Here is a 14,020-nt window from a genome sequence, read left to right as displayed (position 1 = left end):
AATTTTGCCAGCTACCCGTGGACAGTGGGATCTGAGCACATAACAGGAGCCAGAACCGTAAGCGCCTTGCCAGGGGCATGAAATACAATAATTTCATTGGCCATGTTATCTTTATATAAGACATTCTTATCTGGGTGCACCACCTCAATGGGTTGCTGATGGGCCTATGGCAAATACTGGGGCAGAAGCAGGTGTTCACTTTCCAGCTGATATGATTATTTGTAACGAATAGGATGGGCAACGGTCGTGTTTACCCACAATCGAGACTGTGAGCTCAGCTTGGACCCATTACGTAATAAAGCATGTGAATAGGTTCAAAGAGGTGAACCGAGGGAGGTCACTGATTCTGGAGGGTGCATGACATTCCATCGTGGTGGGTGATGGGACAGCTCAGCACAGGGAACAGGGGCAAGGGAATATATGTGTCCCTCAGCAGCCCTGCATGTGTGTTTGCTGTGTGGAGCTGTGTAAGGGCTCAACCCTCCTGTTCCCACCTGCCCTCTCTATGGATAGCAGGGGCGGTGCTGTTCGACCGCCCTGGATCCTGCAGGGGGGAGGTGGGGCAGAGTTCCCTCTTCCCCTGGAAGGAAGGAGGGCTGGAATCAGCAGGCTCCTCCCTTCCCTGCTCTAGCGGGAGGGATAGCTCAGTGGTTTGAGCATTGGCCTGCTAAACCCAGGGTTCTGAGTTCAATCCTTGAGGGGGCCATTTAGGGATCTGGGGCAAAAATTGGGGATTGCTCCTACTTTGAGCAGGGGGTTAGACTAGATGACTTCCTGAGGTCCTTCCAACCCTGATATTCTATGATCTCCCTGCAGGAAGGAGGAAGCTGGTAAGAGACTGCCCACGGGATAATTCCTCTCTGCCATTTGGTGCTTTCCCCTGCTGGCAGGGCAGGCCTGGAGCCCCCTGGACTCCCAGCAGGGCACCAGTGCCCCCGGCAGCCCCACTGATTTTCATTAGAGGCAGGAAGGGTTAAGCTCCCCCCAAACCCAGGGGAGGTAATCGAGTGGAGCCCTTGGGGAACGGCCCTCCCTAGTGATGAAATTGCAGGTGATTGAGTGCTCTGAGCATGGAGGCCTGTTTCGCTCTGTGAGAGCCCTTTTGTTACCACACAATGGATGAGCTGGGCTTTGCCGTGGAGCGTCTGCTTCTTGATGTATTTCAGCCAGCCCTTCCCCGTCACCAGCATTGTCTGCTCAACGTCTCCTCAACGGTGCCAGCCCTGAGCTGTCCCAATCACACATCAGGCCCACAAATCCCAGGGGTTTTAACAGTACGAACTGTGGGGTGTGTCTCCTGGCTGCCTGGTGCTGCAGCCTGCAGGGGTCATGGTGTCAAGCTTTTCTTCACAAGCACAGGGAGATAGAACCTTTTCTTGGAAGCTGAAATCTGGAATTCTTATGTAATCCCATGGCTCCAGTAGCTGGGCCTTTAAGAAAAACATCAACTATTGCAAGACTTACAATAAGATCAGGAGAGTTGGCAACAGTGGAATGCGTAGTTTACAGTCTGCCTCTTACAGCTAGGGATATGTCTGAGTGGCAGGGGGAGCGTGATTACCATTTTCAGGCAGTGGCTGCCTGTGAGCCCAGCTGTCTGTTCATCCAGCCTAGGGGAGTCACTATATCTGTGAATTATTTTTTCTCCTGGAGTAGTTCCAAGTAGGGTGTTTTGCAATTGTCCCACATTGAGGCTAACTCAGTTATTCTTGTGCTGCTGATACAATGGTATGTGCTCTTGCTCCTGCAGTGAACACGTATTATCGCGGGTACCTGATCTCTTTGTCAGTAGCTCAGCTTTGCTATCAGTGTTCTACTTTGGCTAGGCAGGTGCAGTAAGTAAATGAATCCCTCATTTGTCAGTTTTGACATTACCTTAATGATCATGTAGGCGAAAATGCCCTAGAATGGATTAAACGTAGGGCAGGCTGAGTATAGTTATTTCTGGGATATGCCCTCTTCAGTCTGGTCATCACATGGGGGCACTCACCAAACTCAGCATTGCTAAAAGTCTTCCTGTGTGTAGTGAAGCAGCATGGCCTCCCTCCTGCACAGAGGGATTAACCCTGCCTTGGGGGGTTCAGCTCACCCGACTCCCTCACAGGAAGTGCAGTGCAGGGAAGGCAGTATAAGGGCAAGGCCCTGCTACTCAGTTGGCCTGGACCAGATTAGGAGGCAGACCTCCATCCCAGGTACCTGAGCCCTCAGCTGAGCCCGCAACCGGCAGCAGGGAGGAAAGGCGACCCACTGTCCCAGGAACTGGACAACCCCAGAGAGAAACAAGTGGAATGGCTGCCTGACCAGGAGGCTGAGAGCCAGGTCCCAGCAGGGATGGAGCAGCACCTGCTGGAGCTGGTAGGAAGAAGGCGAGGGAAACAAGACTTGGGTCCGATGGTACTGCCAGGATGCAAGGTAGCAACCACACTAGGGTGAACATCCATCCCTAATTAGGCGGGACAGTCCCAGAATGTACATTTCAAGTCCCAGTCCCAGGCTGAATGACTCTGGGACAACATTTGTCCTGGATTCCCTGTGGCACTGCTCCATGCCTGCCCAAGGCTCAAGGGCAGCACCAGCCTCTTGGTGGGGGCGGGAGCGGGCTGAGGTGGGCCTTAGCCCCCCGCCCCTTGCCACAAGGCCATGCCTCCTGCTCCTCTCCCCCCACCAAGGCCCCACCCAGGACAGATGGAGGGTCCAGGCTCCCCACAATGGCCTGGCTCCCTGGGCAGCTCTTACCAGTGCCGAGCTCTGGCTTCTGGCCTGGCCAGGGCCTCAGGGGGAAAGGAGGAGCAAGGATGGGGCCAAGAAGGGGCGGGGCTCCTGCATGTGTCCTATTTTTGCATTTCAAAAAGATGGTCCCCCTAGACTGCATGTTTTCCCGCTGACCCTGTGGCAGAGTCACACACCACTTCTAGGGCCCTGGGCTGGAGCAGGGTGGGCCCGGGTCCACCTACCTCCAGCCCCATATGCAGATCTGGGTGTGCTCTGACTTTTAGGCCAGTGGCTGGAAATGCTACCTGTTTGTTTGTTCAGCCCTCATCTTAGGAAGTCTGAGCCATCAACTCTTATTGGCTGCTCCAGCCAGGAGGCCGGAGCTCATGAAGGTTTAAGTGCTCAGCCCTCACCCTCGGAGGCTCACGATATAGACTGCCTATTAACATGCTGAACCTGCACCAGGTAGGTTGAACTATCATTTGTGAGCCACCTACAGCTTCATCTGGTGTGTGTCCCGAACCCGCACGCTGCCACAGGGGGCACCCTGGCCTGGAGATGCAGCAATCTTACATTGTGTTAGTCTTCTCTCTTGTTAGACTGAGCATCTTCCACATGGATTCTAGGTAGGGTGACCAGACAGCAAGTGTAAAAAATCAGGACAGGGGGTGGGGGTGCCTATATAAGATATATATATATAATATATAATAATATAATATATAATAATATAATATAGATATATAAGAGGTGCCTATATAAGAAAAAGCCCCCAAAATTGGGACTGTCCCTATAAAATCGAGACATCTGGTCACCCTAATTCTAGGCAGCTTTAATGCCTACTGGGGGTTTGCTCAGCCTAAGCCATGGTCACTGAGGGCCATCACTGATTTTTGTCCCAGATGTCACCAGTTTCCAAGAGTTTTGCTGTGAGGCACTGTTTTTGTCCAGAAAAGGCAAGGTGGTTTGCTGTTGATGTCAGTGAGAAGAGGGGCTGGCTTCAGGCGTTTATCTGTAGCATTAGCACCCGATACTGCAAAGTATGGCTCAATCAGGGCAAACTGAAAAGAACAGGGTAGACGATTCCCAAAATTGGTGGTTTATTCCAATAATTAGAGCCACCAAGTCAGTAACAAAACTGGTTACCAAGAAGCTAAAATATGGTTCCCCTTAAGCAATCCATCCTTTGGCTCCCAACCAGGCAACCAAGTCTAATATGGTGAGGATTACATAAAATCTTATTCACTAATATAAAGTTCTACCAATCCCAAAAGATTGGGCACATTACCCACCACGAGATCAATGTATATTTCAGATCTTACCCAAATACACGCTTACAGTCAATTTTTATGAACAAAACTAAGATACATTAAAAAAGAAAAGAGTTACTATGGTTAAAAGATAATTATACTTATAGATATGAATAAAGTTCTTACGTCAGTTTCATAGTAGAAATGGTGACCTGCTGATTTGCAAAAGTCCTTCCAGAATCAATTCAATCGGTTATAGTTCAACAGGCCAGTGGTTCTCAACCTTTCCAGACGACTGTACCCCTTTCAGGAGTCTGATTCTCTTGCGTACCCCCAAGTTTCACCTCACTTAAATACTACTTGCCTACAAAATCAGACATAAAAATACAAAAGTGTCACAGCACACTGTTACTGACAAATTGCTTACTTTTACCATACAATTATAAAATAAATCAATTGGAATATAACTACTGTACTTACATTTCAGTTTCACATTTGGGGACAATGTATACCTTCAGATCAGCGGCACTGCTATGGGTACCCGCATGGCCCCACAGTATGCCAACATTTTTATGGCTGATTTAGAACAACGCTTCCTCAGCTCTCGTCCCCTAAAGCCCCTACTCTACTTGCGCTATATTGATGACATCTTCATCATCTGGACCCATGGAAAAGAAGCCCTTGAGGAATTCCACCATGATTTCAACAATTTCCATCCCACCACCAACCTCAGCCTGGTCCAGTCCACACAAGAGATCCACTTCCTGGACACTACAGTGCTAATAAACAATGGTCACGTAAACACCACCCTATACCGGAAACCTACTGACCACTATTCCTACCTGCATGCCTCCAGCTTTCACTCTGACCACACCACACGATCCATCGTCTACAGCCAAGCTCTGCGATACAACCGCATTTGCTCCAACCCCTCAGACAGAGACAAACACCTACAAGATCTCCATCAAGCATTCTTACAACTACAATACCCACCTGCAGAAGTAAAGAAACAGATTGATAGAGCCAGAAGAGTTCCCAGAAGTTACCTACTACAGGACAGGCCTAACAAAGAAAATAACAGAATGCCACTAGCCGTCACCTTCAGCCCCCAACTAAAACCCCTCCAACGCATTATTAAGGATCTACAACCTATCCTAAAGGATGACCCAGCACTCTCACAAATCTTGGGAGACAGGCCAGTCCTTGCCTACAGACAGCCCCGCAACCTGAAGCAAATACTCACCAACAACCACATACCACACAACAGAACCACTAACCCAGGAACTTATCCTTGCAACAAAGCCCGTTGCCAACTGTGTCCACATATCTATTCAGGGGACACCATCACAGGGCCTAATAACATCAGCCACACTATCAGAGGCTCGTTCACCTGCACATCCACCAATGTGATATATGCCATCATGTGCCAGCAATGCCCCTCTGCCATGTACATTGGTCAAACTGGACAGTCTCTACGTAAAAGAATAAATGGACACAAATCAGATGTCAAGAATTATAACATTCATAAACCAGTCGGAGAACACTTCAATCTCTCTGGTCACGCAATCACAGACATGAAGGTCGCTATCTTAAAACAAAAAAACTTCAAATCCAGACTCCAGCGAGAAACTGCTGAATTGGAATTCATTTGCAAATTGGATACTATTAATTTAGGCTTAAATAGAGACTGGGAGTGGCTAAGTCATTATGCAAGGTAGCCTGTGTCCTCTTGTTTTTTCCTACCCCCCCCCAGATGTTCTGGTTTAACTTGGATTTAAACTTGGAGTGGTCAGTTTGGATGAGCTATTACCAGCAGGAGAGTGAGTTTGTGTGTGTATGGAGGTGGGGGGGATGTGAGAAAACCTGGATTTGTGCAGGAAATAGCCCAACTTGATTGTCATGCACATTGTGTAAAGAGTTGTCACTTTGGATGGGCTATCACCAGCAGGAGAGTGAATTTGTGTGGGGGGGTGGAGGGTGAGAAAACCTGGATTTGTGCTGGAAATGGCCCAGCTGATGATCACTTTAGATAAGCTATTACCAGCAGGACAGTGGGGTGGGAGGAGGTATTGTTTCATATTCTCTATGTATATATAAAGTCTGCTGCAGTTTCCACGGTATGCATCCGATGAAGTGAGCTGTAGCTCACGAAAGCTTATGCTCAAATAAATTGGTTAGTCTCTAAGGTGCCACAAGTACTCCTTTTCTTTTTACATTTCAGTGTAAGGTATATAGATCAGTATAAACAACTCATTGTCTGTATGAAATTTTCATTTGTTCTGACTTTGCTAGTGCTTTTTATGTAGCCTGTTGTAAAACTAGGCAAATATCTAGACGAGTTGATGTACCCCCTGAAAGACCTGTGTACCCCCAGGGTACATGTAACCCTGGTTGAGAACCACTGCAAGTGCAAGTCTTCCATGAGAATTAGCGGTGGACCTGGAGATCTAAGTCTTGTGACTTAAACTGCCCCTGACAAAGTTCAAGTAGATCTGAGATAAGGATCAAGCCCTAGAGTTCTTTTACAGTTCTCTAGCAGGTTGTGAGAGCCTCTTGACAGCAGACACCACAGCACGGATCTCTTGGATGAAGAATAGGTAACATACATTGTTGCTTTGAAGTAAGTTTCTGTTTCCTAGGCTCACACCGGTAACTAGCTGCATTCATTAGCATAAGGTAATTAACCATTCAAGCAGTTCATAAACAGTTTACCACAAACTTCAAAGAGATATATAGACAATGATATTATTACACCCAAGTTTCATCTAAAGTTAACATTCCTTTTTGATCTCTGAATCAATAGAATATAGTAACAGACATTACAGTTAGGAACTGAAGTTTAACATCTACAAGCTAATTGGATCACATTGTTAATCTTCTAATAAGCAAAAAGAACAAGGAGTACTTGTGGCACCTTAGAGACTAACAAATTTATCTGAGCATAAGCTTTCGTGGGCTTAAACCCACTTCATTGGATGCAAGCAGTGGAAAATGCAGTAGAAAGATATATCTATACACAGAGAACATGAAAAAATGGGTGTTGTCATACATCATGAATAGGTCGAAATATGAACAACAGGCTGCTAGGCAGCTCTCTAACTCCACATTCTACAGGCCATTACCCTCTGATCCCACTGAGGATTACCAAAAGAAACTACACCATCTGCTCAGGAAACTCCCTGAAGAAGCACAAGAACAAATCTGCACAGACACACCCCTAGAGCCCCAACCAGGGGTATTCTATCTGCTACCCAAGATCTATAAATCTGGAAATCCTGGATGCCCCATCATCTCAGGCATTGGCACCCTGACAGCAGGACTGTCTGGCTACGTGGACTCTCTCTTCAAGCTCTACGCTACCAGCACTCCTAGCTTTCTTTGAGACACCACTGACTTCCTGAGAAAACGACAATCTATTGGTGATCTTCCAGAAAACACCATCCTGGCCACTATGAATGTAGAAGCCCTCTACATCAACATTCCACACAAAGATGGACTACAGGCCGTCAGGAACAGTATCCCCGATAATGTCACAGCAAACCTGGTGGCTGAACTTTGTGACTTTGTCCTCCCCCATAATTATTTCACATTTGGAGACAATGTATACCTTCAAATCAGCTGCACTTCTATGGGTACCCGCATGGCCCCACAGTATGCCAACATTTTTATGGCTGACTTAGAATAACACTTCCTCAGCTCTTGTCCCCTAACGCCCCTACTCTACTTGTGCTACATTGATGACATCTTCATGATCTGGACCCATGGAAAAGAAGCCCTTGAGGAATTCCACCATGATTTCAACAATTTCCAACCCACCATCATAGAATCATGGAATACCAGGGTTGGAAGGGTCCTCAGGAGGTCATCTAGTCCAACCCCCTGCTCAAAGCAGGACCAATCCCCAACTAAATCATCAACCTCAGCCTGGACCAGTCCACACAAGAGATCCACTTCCTGGACACTACAGTGCTAATAAGTGATGGTCACATAAACACCACCCTATACCGGAAACCTACTGACTGCTATACTTACCTACATGCCTCCAGCTTTCATCCAGACCACATCACATGATCCATTGTCTACAGTCAAGCTCTACAATACAACCACATGTGCTCCAACCCCTCAGACAGAGACAAACACCTACAAGATCTCCATCAAGCATTCTTACAACTACAATACCCACCTGCTGAAGTGAAGAAACAGATTGACAGAGCCAGAAGAGCACCCAGAAGTCACCGACTACAGGACAGGCCCAACAACGAAAGTAACAGAACGCCACTAGCCATCACCTTCGGCCCCCAACTAAAACCTCTCTAGCGCATCATCAAGGATCTACAACCTATCCTGAAGGACGACCCATCACTCTCACAGATCTTGGGAGACAGGCCAGCCCCACAACCTGAAGCAAATACTCACCAGCAACCACACACACTAACCCAGGAACCTATCCTTGCAACAAAGGCCGTTGCCAACTGTGCCCACATATCTATTCAGAGGACACCATCACAGGGCCTAATCACATCAGCCACACTATCGGAGGCTCGTTCACCTGCTCATCTACCAATGTGATATATGCCATCATGTGCCAGCAATGCCCCTCTGCCATGTACATTGGTCAAACTGGACAGTCTCTACACAAAAGAATAAATGGACACAAATCAGACGTCAAGAATTATAACATTCAAAAACCAGTTGGAGAAGACTTCAATCTCCCTGGTCACTCGATTATAGACCTAAAAGTCGCAATATTACAACAAAAAAACTTCAAAAACAGACTCCAACAAGAAACTGCTGAATTGGAATTAGTTTGCAAACTGGACACCATTAAATTAGGCTTGAATAAAGACTGGGAGTGGATGGGTCATTACACAAAATAAAAACTATTTCCCCATGCTTATTTCCCCCTCAACCCCCCAGTTACGCTCACCTTCTTGTCAACTGTTGGAAATAGGCCATCCTGATTATCACTACAAAAGGTTTTTTTCTCCTGCTGATAATAGCTCACCTTAATTGATCACTCTCATTTTAGTGTATGGCAACAGTCATTTTTTCATGTTCTCTGTGTCTATATATATCTTCCTACTGTATTTTCCAGTGGATTCATCTGATGAAGTGGGTTTTAGCCCACGAAAGCTTATGTTCAAATAAATTTGTTAGTCTCTAAGGTGCCACAAGGACTCCTCGTTCTTTTTGCTGATACAGACTAACACGGCTACCACTCTGAAACCTAACAAGATATAGGTAAACACAGACAAATACAATTGGTACTGACAAAACTGGTTGTTTCAGGGAACCCTAACTCTCCTGTTTGGAATCCTAATAATTTTTGTATGTTTTCAGTTACTTTCCTGTTGTATCCAAAATTGTGTCAGGCATGCTACACAGATAGCTGCCCCAAACCAGAGCGCTAATTTGATGATTTTAAATATCACTGATGAACAAAGAGATAAAGAACGATTGACATGTGGAACCCAGTCATTGTTGGTCATTGCGTAGCTTGACCAAAAGGAGGGATTGTGAAAGTAGAATGAATTATATTGAAATTATAATTCATTAAAGAAGTGCTGCTTGAAAGATTTGTTGAAATATAGTTGTCAGGAAGAGAAACATTAAGGAGTGTGAGACAATGGGCCTCAAACTAATTAACTTAGAGCTCCTACTGAGCTAGGAGATTGGTAAACGTTAGTATGCAAATAAGATATGTATGTATATTTGTCAGTTTCTGCTTCCTTTTGTCTCCTATGCTAAATTTGCTTTGGCTTATCTGTATAAATAAGTTAGCAAAGCGCTTTGCCAATGCACCCAGATATATGTGAGCCTTCTGCAAAAGCTCAAGCTAACTTATTTATACAGATAAGCCAAAGGGTGGGCACTGGTGGAGGCCCTGCAGGCTGAGAAGCTGGAGAGAGGACACAGGAATAGTGCAGGGACTGGCATGGACTCAAAGGGAGGACATTTTCGAAGAGGGTAGAAATGGAAGGCCATGGATGTAGGTGGTTTTGGGAGGCCAGCACTGAAACTCCCCTTATATTTCCCACTGCACAGCTCTGACCCACTTCCATCCCCCCCTCTCCCCCTGCACTGTGCTGACCTCCCCTTTCCCCTCGAAGCAGCAGCATTCAGGGAAGCCTGGAGCCCCCTCCTCACAGCTGGCGGAGGTCACATGTGGAAGGACAGGAATTCTGGGTTCCTTCCCCCAGCAAGAAACAGTGGAAGGAAGGGGAACCCTGGAGCACTCCCCTTCGGCTTGGTGCAATAGCCATGAAGACTAATTGTAAACGCTAGGGGTATTTGTAGATAAGGGGTAGGGGCACTCCACTCCCCCGCAAATGTTACTGAAAGGAAGATGCCCAACTTTCCCTCTCTTTGTGGTTTTGCTGTTTTCTGAGTTCCCAGGGAGCAAACGTTCCTTTGAGGATGAGCCCCTATTCAGTGAGAGATTGTGGAAGAATAGTTTTTGGAAACCCCAGTTCTTCAATGCTCTAGTCACAAGAACAGTGTTTGGGGGTCCCTTCCGCTGATAGGGGTCGTTGTCTAGGGCTGCACTGGTCCCTCAGAGCTCAGTAGCTGTGTCAGAGCACAGCCCTAAGGGGCAAAGGTTGGCCAAGGGGTAGAATTCCCCTCCCAACTGGCACAGTCCCTACCCTTCTCCAGTGCCCTCCCACCCCCCTCACTGCTCCAACCTCCCACATACTCCCCCATCACTGCCACGACAGACAAAAACTACTCCACCTCGTCCACCACACGCACACCCTGCCAACTCCGCCCTCCTCCTTACTTCTCTGTGACCCTTGTGAACTTGGAGAGGTCATGGGGCTGTGACGGGGGCATGTACCAGCTGGAGGCAGGAGAGAGCAGGAGCATGGTGATGTGGAGTGCCTAGCCCAGATCTGAACTACCATGGAGATGAATGCAGCCTGGAACAATGGCACTGAGAGGTATGAACAGCTTCATTCATCTCAGAGTGTGTTTTCATCCCTCCTTCTGTGGTGCCCGTAGTGCTGGGCTTGTACTGTGCACTGAGCCTGCCTGTTCTCAGCAGAACATTTTGCCTCTTTCCTGCTCCAGCCTCTGGACTATGAACATATACTAACGGGAGCATTCAAACCAGGGGACTGAGGGCTTTAAGGTAATCTGGAGCCTTCATAGTTCCTTGATCCTAACCGGTTTCAGAGTAACAGCCGTGTTAGTCTGTATTCGCAAAAAGAAAAGGAGTACTTGTGGCACCTTAGAGACTAACCAATTTATTTGAGCATAAGCTTTCGTGAGCTACAGCTCACTTCATCGGATGCATACTGTGGAAACTGCAGAAGACATTATATACAGCAAGACCATGAAACAATACCTCCTCCCACCCCACTCTCCTGCTGGTAATAGCTTATCTAAAGTGATCACTCTCCTTACAATGTGTATGATAATCAAGTTGGGCCATTTCCAGCACAAATCCAGCTTTTCTCACTCCCCCTCCCCCCCCCCCCAAACTCATTCTGCTGTTGGTAACAGCCCATCCAAAGTGACCACTCTCTTTACTATCCAGCAGGATAGTGAGTTTGTGTGTGGTTTTTGGAGGGGAGTGAGGGGGTGAGAGAACCTGGACTTGTGCAGGAAACGGCCCACCCTGACCACCATGCACACTGTGAAGAGAGCTGCCACCCTGGACGGGCCACCACCAGCAGGAGAGCGTGTCTGTGTGTGGGGGGGTGGAGGGCGAGAAAACCTGGACCTGTGCCGGAAATGGCCCAACCCGATGATCACTCCAGACAAGCCACCACCAGCAGGACAGTGGGGTGGGAGGAGGCACTGCCCCACGATCTCTGTGCGCATACAATGTCTGCTGCAGTTTCCATGGCATGCATCCGATGAAGTGAGCTGTAGCTCACGAAAGCTTATGCTCAAATAAATTGGTTAGTCTCTAAGGTGCCACAAGTCCTCCTTTTCTTTTTGATCCTAACCCTAACCCTAAGAAGCATACCAGCTTTTACTATTTCTTTGGCTCCATGCCAGAATTGGTAAATGGAGGGGACCAACCCTTCACCCGCTTTTGGTGCGTTCAGGTGTAAAGCTGCACGTTTACACAAGGGGTGATAATTCTATGCACAAGTGGTGAAACTTGCTAAGTCCAGGGCCAGGTCTACCCGATAAACTTACATCGCCATAACCAGGTTGCTCAGGGGCGGGAAACCCCTCAGCCACGCAGTTAAGGGTGCAGAGGGCACCGCGCCGCCCGCAGGGCTTCTCCCAGGAGCACAGGCAGAAGAATGCCCGGGGGCCGCTCGCCCGGCCCGGGCGTGACTGACGGGCCGCTCTAACCGCCCGCGCTGCCTTCCCCCGCCGCCCGCCCTGGCTGGCGAGGCAGGCGCTGCCCCGCTCCCGGGGAGCCGCAGGCCGTTCCCAGTCTGGGGCGCCGCCGAGGCCTGCCCCGGCCGGGCTGCGGCGCGTCCCGGGGAGCGCGGGAGACCGCGCGAGGGCCGGAGGTGACAGGGCCACGGGGCAAGGGCCCAAGGGGCCGGCGGGCACCGCCCGGGGTCGCCCCAGCGACTCCCACGCAGCCACCGGCTGTAGGCCCGGGAAACGCCGCCGGCGCCCCGCCCGCCCGGAGAGGCGGGGCTGCGTGGCGACGTGTCCGTGCCACGAGGGAGCGGCCGCTCCGCCTCTTCCCAGCGCCGAGAGCGGCGGGGCGAGCGGCGGGGCGATGGAGGAGCAGAAGGAGAACCGGCCGCAGGGAGCCCGCCATGAGGCGCTGGCGCGCGCAGAGCGGCCCGCCCTCCCCAGCCACACCCCGGTCAGTGTCGCTCGCGCGCGGGGAACCCTCGCCACCGCCTGGCCCAACGGGCCTCACCGCCGTCACGTGACGCCACAACGGCTGTGACTGTGTGTGGGTGCGCGCGCGCGCGGCGGGATACTTCCCTGCCCTCACGCCGTGTGTGCGGGCGCGCGCGGGGTGCCCTGCGCCGTCACGCCGTGTGGGTTGGGGGTCTGCCCGCGCGCCTGCTGGGGCACAGGGCTCCCCCCGCCCCCATGCCGCGCTGCTTCCCGCCCTTCCCGCGGGCTGCTCCCGGCCCTGGCCACGGAGGAGAGCAGCGCTGCTCTCAGCCCAGCGCTGGGCTAGCAGGGAGCGGCTGGGGCCCAGGGGCAGCGCGGAACACCCCAAAAGGCACGTGGAGAGCCTTGGCGAGCGCCTGGTCCCCGTGTGCTGAGCTCCCGTCAACAGTCTTTGCTCCTGAAGAATTCTTCTAGTTAAGCGATAACGCCAGGAGGCGTTTGCTGTGTTTTTGGGGAGCAGTTCACTATGATGATGAGCTTAGTCCAGGCGACAGGCAGGTAGCTACAGTACATGGCCGTGTAGCGGGGATGCAGACTCCCGTAGTGGAAGCGGCTTTTCTATCGCTGTAGAAACACCAGCTCCCCAGGCGAGGGTCGCTAGGTAATAGAAGTGTTCTTCCATTGACCTAGCTGTGCCTGCACAGGGCTTAGGTCAGGTTAGTCATGATGTTCAGGAAGCTGTGGATTTTTCATACCGCTGAGCGCTGTACCTATGTCAACCTAAGTTTTTTAAGTGTAGACCAGGCCTTGAAACCCTTCCAAAGCTAACCTGGGAAAGGGCACTGTTACCAGAGTAAGTGTGTCCCTCACAGGGACTTACGCCAGTGTAACTATAGTGCTTTAAAGTCATTCCATACTTTTTACTGGTATAACTTCTGTATGTAAACACATGCTTACAAAAATCTAGCTATTACCTCTAGAAACTCAGATTTCTGGATAAACAGTCTTAGGGCTTGGCTACACTTGCGAATTACAGTGCATTAAAGGAGCCCCGGGCGCACTAGCTCACTACCCGTCCACACTGGCAAGGCACGTAGAGCAATCTGACTCCGCAGCTGGTCTGCTCCTGGTACTCCACCTCGGTGAGTGGAATAAAATTTGGGGCGCCCCCGCGGGAGCGCCGCGGCGCCAGAGTGGATGCCCTGGTCTGTTACTGCACTCTGATCAGCCTCCAGAAGTGTCCCACAATGCCTGTGCTAGCCACTCTGGTCATCACTTTGAACTCTACTGCGCTGCCC

The 14,020-nt window shown here is 49.8% G+C and overlaps 1 protein-coding gene and 1 long non-coding RNA gene across 2 annotated transcripts in view; one reads left to right on the top strand and one right to left on the bottom strand.

The window, feature by feature from the left end:
- LOC140910065 (uncharacterized) lies at positions 1–12,544 on the bottom strand. The gene is made up of 3 exons (XR_012158415.1): positions 12,108–12,544; positions 4,146–4,323; positions 1–1,430 (listed from the first exon to the last, which is right to left on the bottom strand). It is a non-coding gene; the product is annotated as an uncharacterized lncRNA (long non-coding RNA).
- Positions 12,457–14,020, top strand: part of ERI1 (exoribonuclease 1) — a 31,244-nt gene continuing 29,680 nt past the window's right edge. The window contains exon 1 of the mRNA XM_073340171.1: positions 12,457–12,741. Within this exon, the coding sequence (XP_073196272.1) occupies positions 12,652–12,741 (90 nt within the window). The 5' untranslated portion in view covers positions 12,457–12,651. The remainder of the gene's footprint in view (positions 12,742–14,020) is intronic.

This window comes from Lepidochelys kempii, chromosome 4 (genome assembly GCF_965140265.1).
Source record: "Lepidochelys kempii isolate rLepKem1 chromosome 4, rLepKem1.hap2, whole genome shotgun sequence".
Classification (NCBI taxonomy): Eukaryota; Metazoa; Chordata; order Testudines; family Cheloniidae; genus Lepidochelys; species Lepidochelys kempii.
The sequence above is the reverse complement of the archived record's forward strand: the minus strand, read 5'-3'. Positions and strand labels throughout refer to the sequence as shown.